This window comes from Argopecten irradians, chromosome 5 (assembly GCF_041381155.1).
Source record: "Argopecten irradians isolate NY chromosome 5, Ai_NY, whole genome shotgun sequence".
Taxonomy (NCBI): domain Eukaryota; kingdom Metazoa; phylum Mollusca; class Bivalvia; order Pectinida; family Pectinidae; genus Argopecten; species Argopecten irradians.
This window is the reverse complement of record NC_091138.1, coordinates 40,951,968-40,974,905: the sequence shown is the minus strand read 5'-3', so window position 1 is coordinate 40,974,905 and position 22,938 is coordinate 40,951,968. Positions and strand designations below refer to the sequence as shown.

Sequence of the window (22,938 nt, the reverse complement as noted above, 5' to 3'; positions counted from 1 at the left end):
AAAACAGAACATTTGAAAGAGGCAATAATTTAAATTAATTTCTTATTGGAATGAAAGGAAAAAGAATAGACAAGATAAGAAAATCTGAATACATGTGTTAGTTATTTAACTTTGGCCCTTAAAGTTACATATCTAATAAACCCCCATAAATGTATATGAAAAAAAATAATAATTTTCAAAACTATCAATTTACGAAGTACAAATGACAGAGGAACTGTTTATAAATAAGAGAACAAAATCAAAAACAAACAAAAACAACTTGGTCTTTCTGTAATGCAAGTCACATAGTCTCTGTGTGATTCAGGCATACATTGTACCACAAGATTCATCATGTTCTCCTAAAAAGACTTGGCATGGTTAACGTTGGATACAGCAAATAGAATAATCACCATTGACCTAGAGGTCAAGGTCATTTGAACATGATGATAGTCTGGGAGCATGAATCTGTTCCTAGTCACCATTGTCTCTGATTTACAGTCCAAAACATATTATTTTTGATGTTCACCAGTCTTCCTCTATCAAGTCCCACAGATAGTTGGCGATGAAAAACTTGGACACTTGTGTGCTGTTCAGGGAGAAAGGTTTGACATCATTCTTGTTGCAAACGACTGATAAAAGAGTTAAGGAATATAGTATATTACATGACAATACCGGGGTACACATGTATTTCTAAAACATAAAAATAAGATACAAGTCAGTATCCAAATGAAAAGTCAAGAATTGTTCATAATCAAAGACTCAATATATTATCCAGGACTCTGCCACTGATTTATCATAGTTACTTCCCTTCATTTCACAGTCCATTAATATCATTAGCTTAATTAGTGCCAGTATTGAGTAAAGTCCCTTTTTGGAACTAAGAATCTACTATAGTAACTGAATGTGTGAAACAAAGCAATTCTGTGAATGTGCTGTAATTAAAATTTAAAATTTCTAGTGGATGTGATTGGATGTTATTACAATCAATACCAAAAATTCATGATCAGCATATTTTTGTATGTATCTTGTAAGATGCTACAAGATGTCATTATTGAATCAATTATTTTACTACATGTATATTGGGCTAAATAAGCAAATTCGTGGAATTTCCATCCCCCGCTTATTGAGGTTAGGTTTAACCTTGGTTGAAAGATGAAAAAATAAACTGAAGTCTTATTCAGAAGTAAGACATTTAACTTTGTCACCAAGTTTGAAGAAAATTGTTTAATATTTATTACATTTATTGTACGGAAGTGGCAGATTTTTTTTTTTTTTTTTATTAAATCAAAGGGCCATAACTCTGCTAATTAAGATCTGCCAAAAGTGGGGATCAAACTTGGCTAAGCCCCTAAGGCATTTAACTTTGCTACCAAGTTTTAACAATATGAGTTTTAACATTTGTTAGTTATTACACAGAAACTACAGAAAAATGACATTTGTAGTAAATTAAAGGGCCATAACTCTGATAAATAACATCTGCTGAAAGAGCTGATTGAACCTGGCCAGGCACTTAAGGCATTCAACTTTGTTACGAAGAAAATCAGTTTAAAATTTATTGTAGTTATTGTACGGAAGTGGCAGAAACTGACTTTTTTAAAATTTAAGCTATGGGCCATAACTCTGCTAAATAAGGTCCGTTGAAAGTCAAGATCAAACTTAGCTGAGTCCTTAAGGCATTTAACCTTGTTACTAAGTTTGAACAAAATTGGTTTACAATTGTTATACTTATTGCACGGGGTATAAACTGTCTTGTTTTACCTTGAAATTGGGCTTATCCTTGGTATACTCAAGTGCAGCTATACTCCAGTGTTTAAATTTCAAATAACAAAAGTGTTTATATTATCACGGTCAATATCGACAGCAAAATAGGGAAGCTTGCTTGAGTATCGTCAGATGTTACATAATGTTATTATTCTCATCACTTAGTTATTGTAAATGAAGATGACGTAGCTTGTCTCTCTATCCTGCCATAACTTCTGGTAATCAACAAATATTAGAATGATATTGTAAGTCAGTAGCATTTTGATGTCTATATGGATTTTCATAGAGAGCCATAAACTACTTAAGGTTCTATAAAGGATACAGCCTTTCACCTCCTCGGGTTCACTGTCAAACTGCCATCTTATATTGGTGATGTTCAGGTATAGGTTTACATCATATCTACAAAATCAACAATCAACATTAAGTATTAATTATCATTAAAACTGTAAGTCAATATATAAACATTGCAGGTAAATGTATCTGCTCTGGTATGGTTTGGTTTGTTTGTAATTCATAATCTTATTGGTGAAAACTGAAAATTATTTCCTGTCAATGTATAGGAGTTCTCTTAGGAAATTACAATCCAGGGGGAGATAATCTACATCTAAAATTCAATTGAGAAATTCCTATCAGGCACCGCAGTGATATTCATTTGTAATATACAGCAAGATATCCACATTTAACTTCCCTAAACCTTTGGAAGTGTCTCTATATATATTGATAATTTTTTTGATAATGATGTTATTATAGGTTGATAATTATATTCATATCATTAAACCTAGTATTTGGAAGTGACTGTATATTGCTAAATTATCAAGCATTACAATTAGGAATGTGGACATGAACGACCTTCTCCTGGTACTAGAAAATCACTTGGTAATTGAAAATCGTACATGCTAAAAATCAAATGATAAAATTTAAAAATATATAAGGAATGATAAATCTATTAGACTACCCTACTATACCTGACATTTGAAAGTGAGTGTATTTTGATAAATTATCAAGTAATAGAATAACTAAGGAAGGTGGTCATACTATTCCTAACCTGGTACCTGAAGAAAATAACTTTATAATGTGTACCGTACATACACAGCGATAAATTTTCAGATAATATATTCAAGATGCTACACTGATGACAAATGAAATTTTTTCTCTATCAAAATCAGGGGAAGACAAATTTGTATTTTTCTTCTGTTACTTACTTTACACCATTACCACAGGGCTGTGGAAAACTTTGAAATGTACTCATCCGTTGGACAAGTGCTTCAAAAAAATCGACTTGTCCGAATGACATTTTCATTTGCCGGCAATATTTGTCAGATAAATACCGTAAGTCAATGTGATTGTATATATAAGCATACAGCTGTTTTAGATGTATCCTGATGATTGTTAGAATTGTATTGATGCCGATTCAGGATAACATAACTAGCAGACAGTTTTACATGGAGACTAACAAATTGATGCATTCTGAAAAAAACATCTTCTAAAAGGTCAATATTTTAACTAACTTTCTAATATAGTAGGTTAGGTATTTTATTTTTAACTCCATTTTCTTCTTTTTAGTTTTTTTTTTAGGCAAACGTTGCAAAAAAAAATTGAAACAGATTTTGCTGCGCCATCTTATTATTCGATACACCTCTAGCCTCTTCATAACATCAAGAAACCTCGGATTTATTCATATTACAATGCTGTACATGCACATGCGCATTGAAAATGAAAGTAGGGGATTTCCAAGAATGATGCAAAAAGCGAAAAATTATGATTGCTTCGTGGTATTTATTTATTAAAAAATCGTTACAAAAGTCAGGCCCTATATGAATTTACCGAGAAACAATATAATTAAGGTCTACATCATATCAGTGTTAGAATGTTTTACTCGTCTGACGACAAGCGTGATATCAGCATTTACTCGTCCAATGGCCAAATCCACTCATCTGGACGAGTACATATCCCAAGCCCTGTTACCACCACTAAAAAGTTTGAGCTTCCAAGATAAAAAAATATGAAAATAATTAATTATGTCCCAAAAACATTCTGTGACACGGTGTCGTATGCGGAATAAAGTACTGATTGCACATGCACCAAAAGCAAAATAAATTATTTCATATTATTCTTTGTGTGAATTAGAAATATATATATATATGATTAAACATCAGCTATTGTTCCAATGATGAGTATCGTTTATGCTTGGTCAGCAATGGAACATCTTTAAGAAATGACAAACCCATGAAACTAGACTATACCTGGCCTTAGGAATTGACTGAGTTGTCTGTTTCTCTACAACTTCTCTTTCCTTCATTAGTTGGTTCATTTCTGCCTTACTGGCCTCTAATTTTTGCCGGATTTCTTCGTACTCTTCCTTGGATTTAATTAGTGACTGCTTCGCTTGGGTTACCTCCCCTTGAACTGATTCCTCTTCTAAAAGCACTTGTGCAGCATCCTGTCCACAGGTAGTTTTACATGCTTCATCATGTTCATAGTCTTGCCATGCTAAAGTGAAAGTGGGAATGGTTTAAAATGGCAACCCAATCAATATGAATTCTATAAAGTTTCTTCATTTTTTTTTTTTTTTAGTTTTTCGCAAATCGATTTTTGGTTATAATGAATTCTATAAAGTTTCTTTAATCATTTTTTTTTAATTAAATTAATTTTAGGTTATATTTAACTTTGTGAAAGTTTACTTTAGTGTTCTCCACCTTTTTTAACACCTTCGGTACTTGTTGGGTTAAATATGGTACTTCAGTCTCGAGCAGTAATATTAAAGATCCAATATCCGTATCTGTCATATTTTTCATTATTAAGAAGAATGTTGAAAATAAATCCTGTTGTAAATTATGTAAAGACAGGACTAAATTGAAGTCAAGATGAGCAATAATGATTTGGAAACTTTTTATTTAAAAAATCAAATAAATATTGAACATCGCTATGTGGGTCCCATTTAGTCAAACAAGCCGAAGTTAGCCGACACTGTAACGTCATTGCTGAAAACGTCATGTGACTACCTTAACTACGTAACATCTGTCCAAACTCTTCCGAGAAAGGGTCGCACACTTTCCGATTCTATTCGTCTCAGGTGACCTAAAAATCTATATACAATACCTTTGATAAGTTGTTTGATCTGATCTTGTTGTGATTCCCTGATAAGTCTGATCTCTTTCCACACTGCATGAAGTTGTCCTAGAGGTGAGCTTCTCCAGTCAGTGTTGCTTAAAATAGTTTTAATCTCATCTTGTATACTAAGGAATCTATTGAAGCTTGTCAAGTTTTCGGTGTCTTCCATCCTAGCAAAAAAAATGATATCCAAATATAATTAATTGAAGACATTTGTCCAGATAAACCTACTGGGACCCAACCAGCAGTTGTGACAGAACAGCAGTCGCGTGATTGTGTGCATATTCTACTATATGTGTCCAGATTTCCAAATGTCTGGAGCTGCTGATAAATACTTCATGATGGTGTTTTGTTTATGTGGAAATAATGTTTCATGAGATATGAACTATTAAATTTTTCCCAAATTACGACAACTGTTCCTCCATGACTACTGGTAGGGTCCCAGTATAGCTTATTATTATCTAAAGTCACTACATTTTCATGCATAGAATATTTTGTGTCTTCATTATTTTCAGCAATACCAATTAGGCTTTTGTATTTACATACATGAAGATCACTGATAGTGATAGAATTTTTAGGTAAGTTTATAATTACATGTACTTTTGGGGCCGATTAGATGTAATTATGGAGAAACAACCTTAGTAAAGGTCCCTTCGATTCGCCTAAAGAAATTTTGCTGTATTTTTCCAATTTTATAATTTATGCAAATAGATTTTCCCATCCTCGATACTCTAGGGGTTCTGATCACTTATAATTACTATCCCTAAACTCCCAGGGCTATCTCTTAGTAAAGGTAACTTAGCCCTCTGTTGTACACATCAAAAGTCATGTAACGGTGCCCTGTTGTTGGCTCTGTGGCTTTGAAGCTTGGTATCGCTCTATCTGCAGTCTTCAAAGGAAAGCTATGCAGGCTCGTAATTGGTTTAGGTGTTTTCCCCTGAGCTGCCTTCAGTTTTACTGTGACATAGTCCAGAGGTGTAGAGATTGTAAATGATCGGAACCCCTAGAGGGGGTATAGTTAACCCGTACCCATTCCAACTCGCACCCACCAACCCATACCAAAAATTGGTGAAGTCGTACCCAAAATATTTGGCGAGCTCGTACCCATGATTGGCTAAACCGTACCCATCAAGTTTCGTGTTTTTTTTAATTTAATTACATGTAATAATCTGTCTTGTAAACAAAAAAGCAAAATAGATCGTCGTTTTTAATCAAAGGAAGAAGTCAAATACAAACCAATGCCTTATAAATCCTTGAATAAACTTGTTTTGACTTTTTTTCGGCATGGAACAACAAACCATAAGAACGACATATTGAGATATTTTATGGGAATATGAGCATACATTTTCTAACGTAACTTACTTGTAGATTATGTACAGTAGAACGAATAATCATACCCTGCCTCCTCCTTATAAAATAAGCTACAGGAAATACACAAGAGGGGAAAATGTAAAATACTAATTGAAAATGAATAAATTTTGGCTACAATCTCTTGCGTACCGTTTTATGAAGGAAGCATGATCGAACACAATTTTAAGTTTTATATAAATCAAAATAAATACATGAAGTTTAACTTTTAGTGGGTAGATTTGCCAAATTTCATGGGTACGGGTTCGCAAACTTGGGTACGGATTCGCCATACGAGTTGGCCAAATGTGGGTAAACTCTCTCCATTAATGATTAAAATAATAAATATATTACAAAACACGTTTCAATAAGATGTCAGTTACAATTTTCACATATATTTTTATAGAACCATCTGTTAAAATAAAAACATTAACTTATAAGACCATATTTCATAATCTGTCAAAACAATAACTGATCTTGGCCTTGGGGCCATAACAAGCAGCTGATAGTTAATTGAACCAATTAAATTAGAAACGTGCATTGAAGAGCTAGACAGACATATGATATCGGGTACAGATACCATGTGGATGTGATGAGCGAGGGAAGGGGGTAAATACTGGCGAGATATAATTTTACCAGGCTGTTTACCTGTTAACAGTACCTCTGTACCAACTTCACATTCGAAAATCGCGGCAGAGAAATGGCCTCAAATATAAAACAGGAACTTTGATTCGGTATAACGTCACATTTCAACCAATCAAATCACTCGTTACATCGTTGACAGAAATCATTTCGTCTTTGTATCTCCTTTCAAAAGAGTTCCAATTATGAGTTTGGTGGGGAACGTCAAAACTATTTGTTTGTGTCCAGTTAGCCAGCTGTTTATGAGTTAACAAAGTCTTGCCCGTTCAAAATGGCAACAGAACGGTAAGACCATGATGATTTTGTTAACAATGTAAACAATTTCAAATAATACATGTATGTTTATTTCTCCATATAAAATAGACTGTTAAATTGACAAATCAAACTCCGTAAGTCGTAACAGCGTAACGGTTCAGTTGTTAACGATAACGTAATTAAAGTCATTTTCGTTCAATCTTTATTGCGTCCTGCTTGATGAACAGTGAGTTGTAAGATAATTGCTTGTTTGTAATTAAGTTATTTTTACAGGTTACGTATACAGACGTAGACACCTACTCAAGTGTTTATGGCTATATATATTTTATTGTATAACAAATGTAATACGCCTACTTTGCTTTAGTGTACTAGTGGGTTTGAAAGATGCATTTAAAAATCACTATTTAACTCATTCATCCCTGAAGACATCACCTATTGACGGAAAAGTCAATCAGAAGTTGATATCTTTTAAGCTACAAGAGTAGCTAGGGCATCGCCTAAAACATTGAATGATACGCACGATACAGTAAAAGACATGAGTATATTAAATTAATGAACAAAATACATGGATGCAATTTACAGAGAATACAGGGAAGAGTTAATTTTGTTAGTGTTTGTCAATTAAAAAAGAAAACATGACATATTTTCAACTGAATAATATTTTAGATGATTATTTCTTTTTCGCTTCAACACATTTGGGATAAAGGATATTTTATTCTGTTTTGCCTCCTCTTTGGTTATGCCAATAATATATGTGGGATGCAATTGGTTATTAAATCTATCACAAAAGATTTACAATACGTAAAACATTCTTTTTCTCTGTAGCTGTATTAATTCCCATGAACCCTTAATAAGGGGGTTTTCGAGATCCCAAAACGACGTGGGTAAAGTACTACTTACCGTCGATAAGTCCCACCTTCCGCTGATTATGATGTCATCATTTGGCATGACGTCATAATCACCGGAAGGTGGGACTAATCGACGGTAAATAGTACTTCACCCACATCGTTTTGGGATCTCAAAACCCCCGTACTGGAACACTCCTGTAACAGCATTGGTTGTATTCCTTCATCCAAACGCTGATAATTCTTCAGTCCATACCTTTTAAAATCTTTTGTCTTTCCACTCTGCCACATTTTGTTTCGTAGATTAATATACTCCTGTTTGTATCATATCATTCCTTTATAGTTTAATAGTCAACCCCGAATTGACATTTGATATTTCTTATTACCGTAAAATACATTCTTCTCCCATTCTTGGCTAAGTTATGAACTATAAGCTATAACTGCTTATAGTTTGATCAACACCACAGATTTAGATGTTGATGGAATAAGTATAAGATGAATGGACTGTGATCATGAACTATTGCAGGAAAACAGTATCTTATAATTAGATATATATATAGCTATATTAATGGTAATGTATCAATAGTTATTTCGTTTTTCGAATCCTGTAAATTGACTGTATCCATCTTAAACTCCGAGAATGTATATAAATCCCTAATGGTTATTATATATAGTTTTCAAGACATCAGATGTCATTTGGTTTCTATGGTTACTACATGAAATGTTAAAATGAACATACGAAAATTTAAGTGAGAATCAGTGGTGAACATGTTTGGCTGCATTTTCAAAAAAAAATTGGTTGCTATTTGGTCTCAAATGAAGGGTAGCAGCTTTATAATTAATTATTCATTGGCTTATACTACTATTAGTTTATGCTATGATAATTTATAGAATTATATGTATTAGGGCGAGAGTAGTGTGTGGCCATCCGGACTTGAACCCGCGACCCCAGACTTACTAGTCCACCAGACCACTCTACCAACTGAGCAATGTACAATGGAAACTTGCTATAAGATGAAAATAGTTCAAATTGATTTTTTTATTCAACCATAAAAATGAAGTCTCCATTGATATAGAGATTTTAATGCCTTATGAATATTTACACAATTAAAATAAAAAGCACATCACAGTAGATAAGGACATGGTATGCTGTGTGAGTCATTTAGTGCAATACACATGGTTGCATGATCATGTGTATCAAACATTGTTGATTTAATGTGAATGTTGAGTCATCACCGAGAGAACTACATTCCACTTCAAAATGCCAGTTTAGAGCTTTTTAGACTCTTTCGAAATCATGCTATTATGTATAAAACTATTTACTGTACAGTATTGAAGCTAGATATAATGTAGTTTATAATGGGACGATGTTGTGTGCCGGTAAAATAACATTTATTATTCTATAATCAAAATTTGTGCCGGTAAAATAACATTTATTATTCTATAATCAAAATTTGTGCCGGTAAAATAACATTCATTATTCTATAATCAAAATTTGTACTGATAAGATAACATTCATTATTCTATTATCAAAATTTGTACCGGTAAAATAACATTCATTATTCTATTATCAAAATTTAGGAACATAAATTTTCTATTGGATTGTTTATTGTGATTCTTTAAATGACTGTATAGTTATAATTAGCATGATATCATTTAAAATTGGAAAATCCATACTCATAAAAATAAAATTCTTCAATTCTATAATCAAAAATTAAGAACAGTTTCTATAGGATTGTAACAGTGATTCTATAAATAAATATTAAGTAATAATTTAGTTATTCACAATTGATAGCTAGAATCCACCGGTTAACTTGAAAACTTTGGTTATAATGCAATTGAAATACATGTATATGTAGTATATGATACATACAGTTTACTCCAAGTCTATACGAAGGATAGTGACCTTGGAAAGATAAGCCAGTATTGTCTTGAACAATTACTGTTACATGTTGACCTTTGGGTGGTTGTCACCATGCAGACAGGAAGTCAGGTCTCATCTGTTCAGTCATCATACCGAAATACTTAGGTTTTAAACTCTCCATTACAGCTTGTTAAACACTACAATCAGTGGACTGGACTTTGTTTTGTACGTGATTATACTGTGGTGTATTATTATGTGTACCAGCCTAAAGCCTGTCACGTATAGGACTTGTATATCAGAACAGTTGTACACAAGCTTAAGTGAAAGGCTCGCTGACACTACTGCTGATAGCTGTTTCATTCATATTGTAAATTTTTCTTAATTCTTTGGAAATAATACTTTTCTGTGGACCAAGAAAGAATGTAAGTTAAATTCAGTGTATTTTGCTGAAAAAATACATGGTTTAAAATGTTTTTTAACATTTTTTCATAATAAAAAAGATAACTGAGCATCATGAAAAAAGTTAATACATTCTAAAAAATATATAGATGAATCTTTCAACTGACTGTATTGTAAAGATTTTCTCTAATTTGTACAAGTTGTTGCAATTCTGTATAAACTTTTGCAATAAAAAAAATGCACCAGAATTCAGAAATTAAAAGTGCAATAAAAATTGTTTTTTTAACACAGAATCCACTTTATAATTACTTTTCACTTGTCTGTTTATGGTTTTGATTGTACCGCCTAATTGGTGCCAAGTAATTGGTGCGCATGCTAAATAAATAAATTATTTATTTTGTTTATCATATGCATGAATGTATACAAGGTATTCAAATATTAATTAACGACAAGTATTTAAAGTTCATGATTTAAAATTACACCAAAAATAGTTGATAATAGAAAATATTGTAAAATAGTGTTAAAATAAATGATTTTACATACATTTGTTTGATAAACTATTTTATATACTCATAATAGTAATGTTTTACAATTCTTTAACATGCTTAAAGTGAAAAAAACATCAACATTGCATTATTATTTGAACATACACGTACAAAGTTATTATTTTTGTAGAATTTATTGTAGAATTGTCACATTATTGCAGAATTGTCACATTATTGTAGAATTGTCACATTATTGTAGAATTGTCTTATTATTGCAGAATTGTCACATTATTGTAGAATTGTCACATTATTGCACAATTGTCACATTATTGTAGAATTGTCACATTATTGTAGAATTGTCACATTATTGCAGAATTGTCACATTATTGCAGAATTGTCACATTACTGCACAATTGTCTGCTGTTATCTTATCATGCCACTATTATTAGATTGTATGTGGAAAGTCACATTGTTTTCTAAAAATTAAAATCTGACGTTACACTCAGTATTGCATCAACACTCTTCCAAATATGATAGATTGTATAGGTTGGAAATGTTTGGAATATCACTCAGGTAAAGTATTTCATAACATTTATTTTGAAATGCATTGGTCATTATCTGCAATTGTCTTGAATTTCAGAAGTCCTGTATATAAGTAGTAACCCCAACTTTAAAGGTCTCTCCCACACTTCATGACAGATTATTTATATGATATTGATGTTCTACCTGTTTCAGGACTGGTCCAAAATGGGTGATGCATTTAGGAGACTTCGCCAATATGCTGAAAGCATTTATTGGGTCAAATTATCTAGGCGTCGCCTATGCATTCAAACAGAGTGGGCTTGCAGTAAGTAGAAATGGTCTGAAATAGAACAATTACTTAATGCTGAACTTCTTTATATAACATTAATTTGAGGGAGAAGGAGAGACACATGCATGTCTGATATGCATTGGCAATGGGTTATATTAGTAGGCATTACTGTGGAAAAAAAATAATTGAAGTGTCAATTCCATAAGCCATCCGTCTCCATAGGGACTTTGGTGGCTAAAGCTGAACTAAAACTTCTCCATATTATATAGAAAAGTATAAAAAGAAAGGAAAGCATGTACAATGTAGTCTCAAGTCTCAGAATCACAGTCCTCTACTATTTAACACCACTTAACTATTCAGAGTTACTTAGGTAATCTTTTTTACCTATATATAGGTATACAGGTACAGATAAAGGTCATGGTTCAAACACTGATGAACCAGGACGTCCTTTATGTTGAACTATTTTAACTTATAAAGCTTACAGGGTCAAGTATTTTTAAATCTTACATTCTACCACCTGTTGTTTGTGAGGTTCAAGGTCACTGACCATAGGTCAGTGGTTTATCCTCTGGGACTCTTGACCTTATTTCTTTCAATATTGCTTAGGTACCTTTTAATTGATATCATGTAGATAGTTTATAAAATACAGACTAACAAAAGAATAAGTTTCATGCAACAAAAAAACAAAGCAACAATACACATGTACATAGCTTTGATGACTATCTTTTGATTATCTTATGTAAACCAGGAGATCATGCTATTAAGCCTACATAAGATTGTTATCAAAGATTCATGTCGTATAGATATTCTAGTAAACAATGGCTTTGTATATACTCATCATATTGAAGCAGTTATAAAGTAAGGATGAGTGTTTGACATTTATATTTGTACATGTACCTATATATCTATTCAAAGGTATTTAGAGGTTAGTATATATTGAATAAGTTTAAAGTCAATTTTTGCGATATGGCTTTAAGAGTATATAGGATTTATATGTAACTGATTATTTTGCAGATGAAATTTTTCACATTAATGTTCCATGAAATTATGAAAATAATCATCTTCTTGAAAATGACTGGCTATAACAGTACCGTATACGACCCAACAAGCGCCCAAGGCTAATAACACGAAATTATTGCAAATCTAGACAGTATTTTGTAGTTTTGGTCTTTATTTATGCGTGGACAATTGAAATCGAGGCCTCAAAAAGGGGGAGGGCGCTTATAGGGACTTGGGCGCTTATTGGGTCAAATACGGTACTTCGTATTAAGCCGGGTTATCGTATTATCCAAGTTCATATCAACCAAGTTCGACTGTACTTAAAATACTGTTATGGTAGTGCAGTCATATCTTATTGGGTCAAATATGGTAAGGGAAAACATTTGAATAAAAAACCAAGTTAATATACTGTACTGTTACTGTTACAGCTTGGGATAGTTTGCCTCATTATCATTGCCAGCCTAACGGACCACTGTTGTCACCTGATAGTAAAAACCAAGTACCATGCTATGAGGGTATTACTAAGTCAGTTTAAAGCCAAGAAACAGCTCACACAAAGCTCTGACCGGTACCAGGCCGGCAATCGTCTAGACTGTAGCCGCTATAGCTTTGGTTCAGAGACCACAGACAGCGATAGTGAACCAAACGTAATCAACAAGGACGTCCCCACAGTGGATATCGAAGTGGACGAAATACAGATATTGGAACGCCACATGATGAAACATATGTCGTATGGTGATATTGGTAGACTTAGTTTCGGGAAATCCGGCCTGTTTCTTGTTAATTTATTTATCGGCACCACACAGTTCTGTTTTTGTGTGGCCTACTTCATATTTATCGGAAACACCATCCATAAACTGTTTCCAATTTCTGTAGACTGCCATAACGTTACAGCAAATAATACAGTGACATATCCGGTATCTATACGTACCACAACGCTTGCCTCTACCCCACACATACGAGCCGGTAGAGATGTTTTAGACGATTTAAATATAACGACTTTGGAACCAAGTACAATGTTTACTATACCAGATAGTAATACAACAATAGCCAATTTAACCACTGTACCATCAAACATCACATTGGGACCAACTCTGTCACCGCAAAACATGACGACGACAACGCCGATGGCAAATACAACGAAACCGTGGAAGGAAGAGTGTAAACATAACAGCACTGCTCCCGACCTCAAGTTACTGGTACTGACCCCTCTGCCTCTCTTCCTCATCTTTGCTCTGATCCGCAGCATCCGTAATTTAAGCTGGATTAGTGTCACTGCCAATATTTCTATACTTGGAGGATGTGTTGCTGTATTTCTTTACATGATTGTCAGTAAGTATATTAACTCATAAGCATCCCTGGAGACACATATAGGTACTTCTACATCAAAGACTAGGGCAGTCCATTGTGAAATTTCAGGGGTGAATGAGTTAATTGTGTTCCCTTGATGCCAACTGAACCCTCAGAACAGATTTCTGTATTACTGTAATGGTATAAACTGATTTTATTCTCATGTCCACTCAATTTTTATGGTTTTGTTTCATAACTTTGTGAAGATGTAACTTCTCAAATGAAAATTGAATGAAATTATCTTTCAATATAAATATTTAAGTGGATATTTATTTGCGAAGATTAATTTTCCCAGATTAATTTTGATCTAGAGAAATTTGCCAAAATAAATGACACACGAAAGAAAGTGGTTGCCTGGTTACATATGTACTAGAAAGGTCTGGGCTAACATGCTTATTTCTATACTGTATAATTAACCTTTCGTGGCTACTAAATTTTGTAATCTCCATTTCAAAACTAGTTCGAGAAGTTAACGTTCGCAGATTAAAAATTTGAATGGGAATTTCTATCATTACTCTGTATTAATGATAAAAGATCTTAATTTGTGGCGATAAACTTTCACAAATTCACTTGAAATGGGGAATTTTCGCAAAAGTAAATGGAACGCTAAAGAAAGTTGGTGTACAGTATGGCTTTCAGATTAAGTATCATAATATGATCAATTACTATATATCCTTGTACTTATTATTATCAGATATTTAAAAAAAATCTCAGTAACAAAAGTGATTAGAATAATAGTTGTTTGCTTAATTTTTAAAGTAAAGATATTAAATTGAATTAATGCTTTAAATGTTAACTTCTAAATGAATGAATTTTACCACTAACTAATTGTAAACAAGACTATCTGTTATACATTATATTGTCATTTTCATGTATAGGTTTTCTGTAACTATAAAGCTGACATGCTTTTATAACTCTGTTGATAAAGGTCATTACAAGATCATTTTATCACTGTATGGGTCATAGAGAACAAATTGTGACCTTGACCTTCATCCAAGTTCATAGCATTCAACTTCTTATATAAGTATTGCTTATGCCCTGACTGATCGTCTTGAGCAATGTTTAATGATATTAATGCTTCATGTACTATGTACATGCACGGGTTTCATTATCTTTCAGGAGAGGCGGTACAATCATAATTTCAGGGGGTACTTTTCTATACCATCTGTATGCTATCTAACGTAATTTAGCGTAAATCAGGCGGTACAACAGCAAAGTTTAACTGGCAAAAAGTACCGGGTACCGCCTGATAATGAAACCCCTGTACATGTGTACACATCACGGATGGTTTTATCTGGAGACAAATTTTCATTATCTTGAAAATGTCACATACTGGGTATTATCTGTGTTAATGTTGACATTTTTAGTGGTCGCGTGGTTTTCCACATTCATTGAAAATTCATCACAATTTAATGCAAGGTTCCCAAGCAACCTTGAAAACTGGAAAAAGTCAGGAAAATTGAAATAAAAAATCAGGACAGGGAAAACCTTGAGAAACAAGGAAAATTTGTTGAAATACCTTGATAAAGCCTTGATTTTTATTACTTGCTTTAATTTATTTAACTGTGTCTGATCAGCAATAAGCTTATTTTAACATGAGAGGCATGAAGGAAGCTAACATGAGAGGCATGAAGGAAGCTACACAAACAAACCAATGTTAACATATAGTTTATTAATTGTTTTCTTTCATAACGAATGTAGTTTTATGTTGGAATAGGTCAAGTAAGTATCATTCAAGATGAAAAAAAAAGTTAAAAAATAAGAACACAACTTGTGAAAGGCATCTGAAAGTGTGGAAAAATAACTTGAATTTCAATTATTGTCCTTGAAAAAACCTTGAAAAACCTTGAATTCAGGTCCAAAAAATAGTAAGAACCCTGCTAATGATAATTATCATTATACATTGTACTTTTTTGAATGGAGGCGTGTATACACCTTCCATTATAAAATTACTTTGGTTCTTATGATCACCAGAACACTATACCTTGGTAATCCTATCAGCAATCTCCGTAACTACAGGAGATAACTTTCACCTGTGTATTGTAACATACATTATGTATTGTGCAGAAGTCAAGAACTGTCAAGGGTTTTCTTCATTACTTAATACTTTTCTTATTATTTTTTCCAGATTTCAGTGTGGGAAAATTTGTGTATGCAAACTTCTCGGGGGTACCTGTGTTTTTTGGAATGGTCACAGCAGCATTTGAAGGCATAGGGCTTGTGAGTACATCTTTTTTTATTGAAAGTAGTACAATGTTTTACAGAGGTCAAATGCAGGGGTCATTGATCATGGTCGAAAGTGGCTGAATCGAAGGGTCATTGCTTGATTAGTGCTTGAGTATAAGCACTCTGGAGTCTGAAGGAGTTCTAATCTTAATATCCACGACAGTTTCCAGTTTATATAAAAGTGCATCATCCAGTAAAAACTTTGAACCTAGATTGTAATTCTATATAGAATTTGTTGATTTAAGTTATTTGCTTGGTTTTATGATATCAAATGTAATTGGTGCATTAATTTAAATACATTAATTATACAGTACATAATTATGATAATTTCTTATTAAAAACAGCAAAAAAGGTTCTCTATGTACTTGCATTACAAAGTAGGAAATACATGTACAGTAAAACCTGCCTTATTGACCACCTCTGTATCAAGATCACCTACTTATTAAGACCACTTTCTCTGGATCTCAACACATTTCAACCTATGTGTGAAGACCTCTTGGTTATAAAGACCATTTTTCTTCTGTCCCTTGAGTTATCTTTATAAACAGGTTTGACTGCATCACAAAGTTACAATAACATATCTTCTGAAAACAGGTGATACCAGTGGAGTCGAGTATGGAAGGAAACCGACACAACTTTAACGCCTTTCTCCACGGGGCTGTCGGGGTCCTGACCCTTATCCTCGGGACGTTTGGTATTATGGGATACATCATGTTCGGCCAAGATGTACAACAGATGCTCAATCTGAACATCCCGTCCACGGAGTGGGTGTCCTTCGCTGTCAATGTCGGCGTGTGTGTTGGTGTTCTTCTCACGTTTCCTCTTCAGATCTATCCAGTCATTGAACTTATAGAAATCATCCTGTTTAGTGAAGGTCTGTATCATTACAAGTATATCCAGTCATTGAAGTTATTATACTGTAAACTGTTCTCCTTTAGCAGCTATTAAATTTTGCGATATCCATTTCAAAACAATATAACATGTTTGCAGAGGATTATCATTCATGAGAGAAAAAAATTTTAATTTTCTATAATATAAATAGTATAAATTTTCATTCGGGGTGATAAACTTTTGCCAATTAGGATTGCGAAATTCATGAAAGTAAATGGTACCTGAAAGATAATTGGTTAATGGGAGTATATATGAAGTACTTTCCATACCTGGTATATGAATACAGAAGTTTCGAGATCCCAAAACAATGTGTGTATAGTACAATTTACCAATGATTGGTGATTAACTTAATAGTTTGATGTGTTTTTCGTGACATCATAATCACCGAAAGTGGGACTAATCGACGGTAAGTTGTGCTTAACCCACATTGTTTTATGATCTCGAAACCCCCATATTAAATGAAAGCTCAATTTTTTCTTACAATATTCAGAACTCTATTGAATGTCTTTGTTTTTAATGCCATCAACCATTTAAAATTGTTTAAAAACATGGTTGCATCATACCAGGAGTGAATTCAGACTTAATTTAACTCTCCACCTATATCTACATGTTTGGGAAGTAAAGAGTTTCCATACATTTGATATGTTGATTCTAATATTTTCAAGTGCTTAAAATATGTTGATTCTAATATTTTCAGGTGCTTAAATCATTAAACCATTAATATTTATCACTATATAGGCCACAGTTCATTACTGCATCATATCTGTACTGTTATCACATCAGATTTAAATTCTTTGTGATGTTACCAGGGAGTATATGTGGGCCTAAACGTAGACAAGACAGACTGTTACAGAATGATGATGACGACTCAGAGGAATCATTACTGCCACACGCATCAGAAAAACTGCCATTGACAGTAGCTGTACACATCCCTGATTCTGTAAGTATACAACACCTTATAATCCTGATAAGCTGCTACACTTTCCCCTGGATATCAAGACAGTGACTGATAATCCAGTGTGACTTGTTATATGTGGACAAAATCTAAAATCAGACGAGAAAAAAATATGAAAAAAAAAGTTCAGATTCAAATGTGAAATATGCACATGTACTAGGTACATGTATTTATCAACGGTTTAGCATAGTTTACATCAAAATAAAATCTTGGAAAAAGTGTGGATCTAACAAAACTCTGAAATGTAAATTCTTATACTTTTCTCCCCAATGTAACAAATTGAATGAACCTTTTTGATCACAACAATTCTCATGAGGTGCAAGACTAGTAGGAGATATCAACTTCTACAGTAAAAATGAATCTCCTGAAAACATGTAATCTCAACAGTTTGTTTTTTCCAGGTGCCTGCATGGAAGAGGAACATTGTTCGTGTTTTAGTCGTTGGTGCAGCTGTTGGTCTCGCTGTCATATTTAGGGCCAGCTTTGCGTATATAGGTGGTTTTACAGGTACAATTTACATTGTTACTTTTCAATATAAGACAAAAGCAGTCGGGTCGAATTAATCATTGCGCCTATCCAATGCACATGGTTATACCCTCACCATCAATTTATTTTTTTAAATCTAAAGTACTTTGCTCTTATTACATAAGCTTTATGCTATTAATGTCTAGTCACATTGCTGTGAATTGTCCTGATTTGTAAAAGACTGTTACCATGTAATTCTAATCATTAATTATTCAATGTACAATAGATGTATAGGAACTTACATATGTAACATGAAATTTAGTTATAATACAACAAGATCAAAAATTTGCTTGACACCTGAAATTATTACCAAAACAGATTTCATTGATTTTATAGAGTAGCTACAAGTATAAGATTCTATTTATCTCTAAACTAATGAAAAAGACAAAACTTAAAATTGGCGTTTCAATCTATCAAAGCAATCAGATGAGATACAGTACATGTAATATGATGTCACTAAAGTGGTATTACCCAGTACATGTGTGTCTAGCGATATTTATGACATGGCTGAACAAGCCAGTTATATAATAAATCTGATTTATAAACAAGATTACATATGCTTAGTGTCACATGTGGAAAATTTGTAGTTGTGTTTTTAGGACTATTAAAATAATTTTTGCTTAACCATCTTGAATTCTATACAATATTGATTAAGATATTCTACCTTTGCTTTGTAGGAGCCGTTGGGAGCTCAGCGTTAGCCTTCATACTGCCATGTTTATTCCACTTGAAATTGTGCCACAGTGATTTATCGTACGGCGTGATTATAAAGGACGTCCTTATCATTGTGTTTGGCTGTTGTGCTAGTACTATAAGTCTGATATACGTTGTTAAAGAACTTGTTAGCAATACATCAGTATGATGTCACAAAGCCATCAGTTAATTTATGCATCCTTGAAATTTTGTAATGAATAGGGAGAGTCTTTGAATAGGAAGGGTTCAAATGTCTTCAGGGGTAAATGTGTTAAAATTCTTTGTATTTATGTAGAGCAGGTACTGAATGCTATATCATTAGTTTACTTGTATAAATGTAAATGTAATATTGAGGCAGCAGTGATGTTCTCGCATGTTACACGGTCATATCTTTAGCCCTATTCTGTATTTGCACATAACAAAGTTATCTGCCCTTGTGGGTAGGTATTGATTGTGACGTCATGTGTTTACGAGCATAACGTCATAATTTTCAGAGAAAAAAATTTACTAACAAAATAATAACATCATGATGGATACCTAACTACAAGGGAGGTAATTCTGTAATATGTAAAGATGGAATACCTCTTGGTTGGGAGTTCGAAACCCAAGTGGTCTATTCCTAGGTACTCAGTTTCCTCCAACTTCCCATTAAAATCCTATAAATTAAAAAAAAATTCCAAAGAAACGTTTGTAGCATTAAGTGGGGTGGGGGGTGGGGGTTACATGTAGTGATACCCATGTCCGTCTTAACTCTGCCTGTCCTTCGTTTATATATATACATGTATGTATATTCCGTCTTTGAGTATTACAGAGTTACCTCCCTTTCTGGTAGGTATGAATTGTGACGTCATTATAGGTATCAATTGTGACGTCATTATAGGTATCAATTGTGACGTCATTATAGGTATCAATTGTGACGTCATTATAGGTATCAATTGTGACGTCATTATTTTGTGAACGAAATTCATGTAGGTTTATTGGAAAAGTGTGATGTAACGCTCACAAACACACGATGTCATAATCAATACCCACAAAGGCAGATAATTCTGTAAAGTGCAAATACAGAATATGAAAGCGGAGGACATTTATATCCTACAGAAGTTTCCTGTCATATGCATCCTCGATACTCCTGGGGTTACCATAACTGACGTGATATCCACCCCTGGACTATCTCATAGTAAAACAGAAGGCAGTTCAGAAGAAAATATCTGACCAATCACAGGCCTGCAAAGATTTCCTTTGAAGACTACAAAGAGAGCGACGTCCAACTTCAAAGCCACACAGTCAACCACACTGTACCGTTATACGGCTCTTTTGATGTACATCAAATAACTAAATTACCTGTTCTATTCTGTTGCCTCCAGTTTTTACTATGAGATAGTCCAGGGGTGTAGAGATCGTATGTGATTGGAACCCCTGGAGTATCGAGGATGGTCATATGAAGTTTCCCAGACAAACCAATGATGTAATATTCAATACCTGTTAATTTTAGCACATACTTCTGCATCACTAAAAAGTGTACAAAAATACAACCACTCCCCAAATATTGTCACAATCACTCATACAGCTGGCTCAATCGGTCCCAATAATATAGAATCCATGATACGGAACTCAGGGTATGTGATCACAAATAAAAAGCATAGTTCTGGTATCTTAATAATATGACAATATGACTGGAAATGTTATTGCTTTCATTTCATATCTTTGATGTGTTTTTACTCTTATTAGAGGTGATCATTCTTTACAACTCTATATCTGTCTCCAATATGTCAGATGATAGTGTATGGAAATTGTTCTTTAAATACTGTTAGCTAAAGCTTTTTCACAGCTTGTATATCTTCTTAAGTCTTGCTCATATCTATTCAGTTTGTTTCATTTTACATGATATCTGCCATGCATAAATTATTTTCTCACATTTTCATCCCACTTTTCAGGTGCAATTTCATAAATCTGATGACAAATGTTGTTTAAGACTTTGGATAACAGTACCCATATATATTAATGTTATTTATGAAACTTCAGTTTTATATGACATAATTGTAGATCATAAATGCAGAGAAGCATAAATATACATATTTTTTCACAAAAATGATGTGAAATCAATGTTTGAAGTGCTGTTTAAAAATAATACATAAAGAGACCCAATGCTGCATACAAAATTATGTTTTATGATACAGCTTTTATGATCTCTGTTTTATGGAAGAGCAGATGTTGAGTTATTTTATTACACCAAAAACAAAAATAAACATAGGTGTACACTATTTCAAAGAATAACGATACATATTTTTGCATACTGATTTCCTAATGGATGCTTTTAAATCCAAAACATGTTTCATAAGTTGTTTTTATGACTGTAATAAAACTTGCACATTCCTATAAAATGTATAAAATAACAAATGTTCCTAAATTACCAAGAAACATAATGATACAGTAGTACTGATACATGTACCATATTTGACCCAATAAGCATCCCATCCCAGATATAAGCGCCCCTCCCCCAGATATAAGCGCCCCTCCCCCAGATATAAGCGCCCCTCCCCCGTTTTTTTCCCTCATTTTCATTCACGTTGACTTAATGTGATAAAGACTGAAATTTTGAAAACCGTCTAGGTTTCTCTATTTGATTTCTTTTGTAAATTGATTGACCAAATCTGGTTCTGTCAAGCACCCCTTCATTTTTCATATTTTTTTTTTTTTTTTACAGATCTGGGCACTTATTGGGTCAAATACGATGCTTTAAGGTTTTATTTCTAATTAGTTTTAATGTTCTAGTGAAGCAGTGGAGAGAAACTTTCTATTATACATTATTTTTTGTCTTTTGTTTGGATATGTTTCATTGTGTTGACAAATGAGGTATACATGGCGTACATCACAACATATTCTAACGTGCTGGCAACCTTTGGGGACATCTCTTGTAAATCTGAAAGAATTTATTCTCTTACCGGTATTTTCCGTTGCATTGCATTTGCATTGAAAAAACCCACTGTATATTGTCTGTATTTTTTTTTAATAAACATTATGGATTTGTGTTTCTATTATAGATCAGCTGTGTTTATGTACATGTCATTTTTTCTTCATTACCGGTATATACCCAGAGCTTTCATTGTATTCATATTTCATTGCAACCTTTTTTTGCTGTGACAGCTGTTCACTTGTTGATACTCATTCATGGGTGCATAAAATTCAAATTGTAACATTTTGAAGTGCTGTATATTGAATTAATTACTTACCACTAGATATTTGATGATATGCACTAGACAAAGTCTAACTAATGTGATTGATCATTTATATTTTGGATTGTTTCCTTTCTGTATGCTCTCTTCAGCTTGATGTAAATACCAAGAGAAATGTTTATAACACTGAACAAGTAACATAACTAGATACAGGAATACCATACTGGTTCAAATAATGACTTTGATCTTAAGTCACTATAGAGACATTGATGTTTCATATTGATTTGGAAAAATTATCCCTTGGAGTCATACTTTTAAACATATTTTATTTTTATATCAAGTATTGTGAAAAAATAATTGCAAGTATTGATGTAACTATTTTTCAATTTCATCGAGTTATGAGATAAATTTTGTTTGCATACTTCTGTGAGAATCTGCATCACAGCCTCACACAATTTGTAAACAAAATTTCTACATACCCCAATGAAATTAAAAATATTGACATCAATACAAAATTAACTTAATACATGAATTGTCTTTATTTTTTATGTAAATAAGAACTGTTGAGATTTGTTGATTGTTCTTGGAAGTATCCTGTTTTATTACTGTATCGGGAATGTAACTCAC

The 22,938-nt window shown here is 33.1% G+C and overlaps 2 protein-coding genes across 5 annotated transcripts; one reads left to right on the top strand and one right to left on the bottom strand.

The window, feature by feature from the left end:
* Positions 1–282: 282 nt before the first annotated feature.
* LOC138323868 (kinetochore protein Spc24-like) lies at positions 283–9,985 on the bottom strand. 3 transcript variants are annotated; one of them, XM_069268766.1, is made up of 5 exons: positions 9,847–9,985; positions 4,840–5,021; positions 3,984–4,230; positions 2,063–2,139; positions 283–608 (listed from the first exon to the last, which is right to left on the bottom strand). In XM_069268766.1, the coding sequence occupies exons 1-5, from the start codon at positions 9,915–9,917 to the stop codon at positions 502–504; spliced, it is 684 nt and encodes a 227-aa protein (XP_069124867.1). In that variant the 5' UTR covers positions 9,918–9,985; the 3' UTR covers positions 283–501. The 3 variants fall into 3 exon arrangements, with proteins under 3 accessions (XP_069124867.1, XP_069124869.1, XP_069124868.1); XM_069268768.1 differs by having other exon boundaries at positions 9,814–9,949; XM_069268767.1 differs by lacking the exon at positions 9,847–9,985 and adding an exon at positions 6,847–7,036.
* Positions 7,013–19,812, top strand: LOC138323866 (uncharacterized). 2 transcript variants are annotated; one of them, XM_069268764.1, is made up of 8 exons: positions 7,013–7,125; positions 11,424–11,535; positions 12,927–13,830; positions 15,977–16,068; positions 16,669–16,948; positions 17,775–17,905; positions 18,322–18,427; positions 19,123–19,812. In XM_069268764.1, the coding sequence occupies exons 1-8, from the start codon at positions 7,112–7,114 to the stop codon at positions 19,305–19,307; spliced, it is 1,824 nt and encodes a 607-aa protein (XP_069124865.1). In that variant the 5' UTR covers positions 7,013–7,111; the 3' UTR covers positions 19,308–19,812. The 2 variants fall into 2 exon arrangements, with proteins under 2 accessions (XP_069124865.1, XP_069124866.1); XM_069268765.1 differs by lacking the exon at positions 7,013–7,125 and adding an exon at positions 9,980–10,226.
* Positions 19,813–22,938: the final 3,126 nt, after the last annotated feature.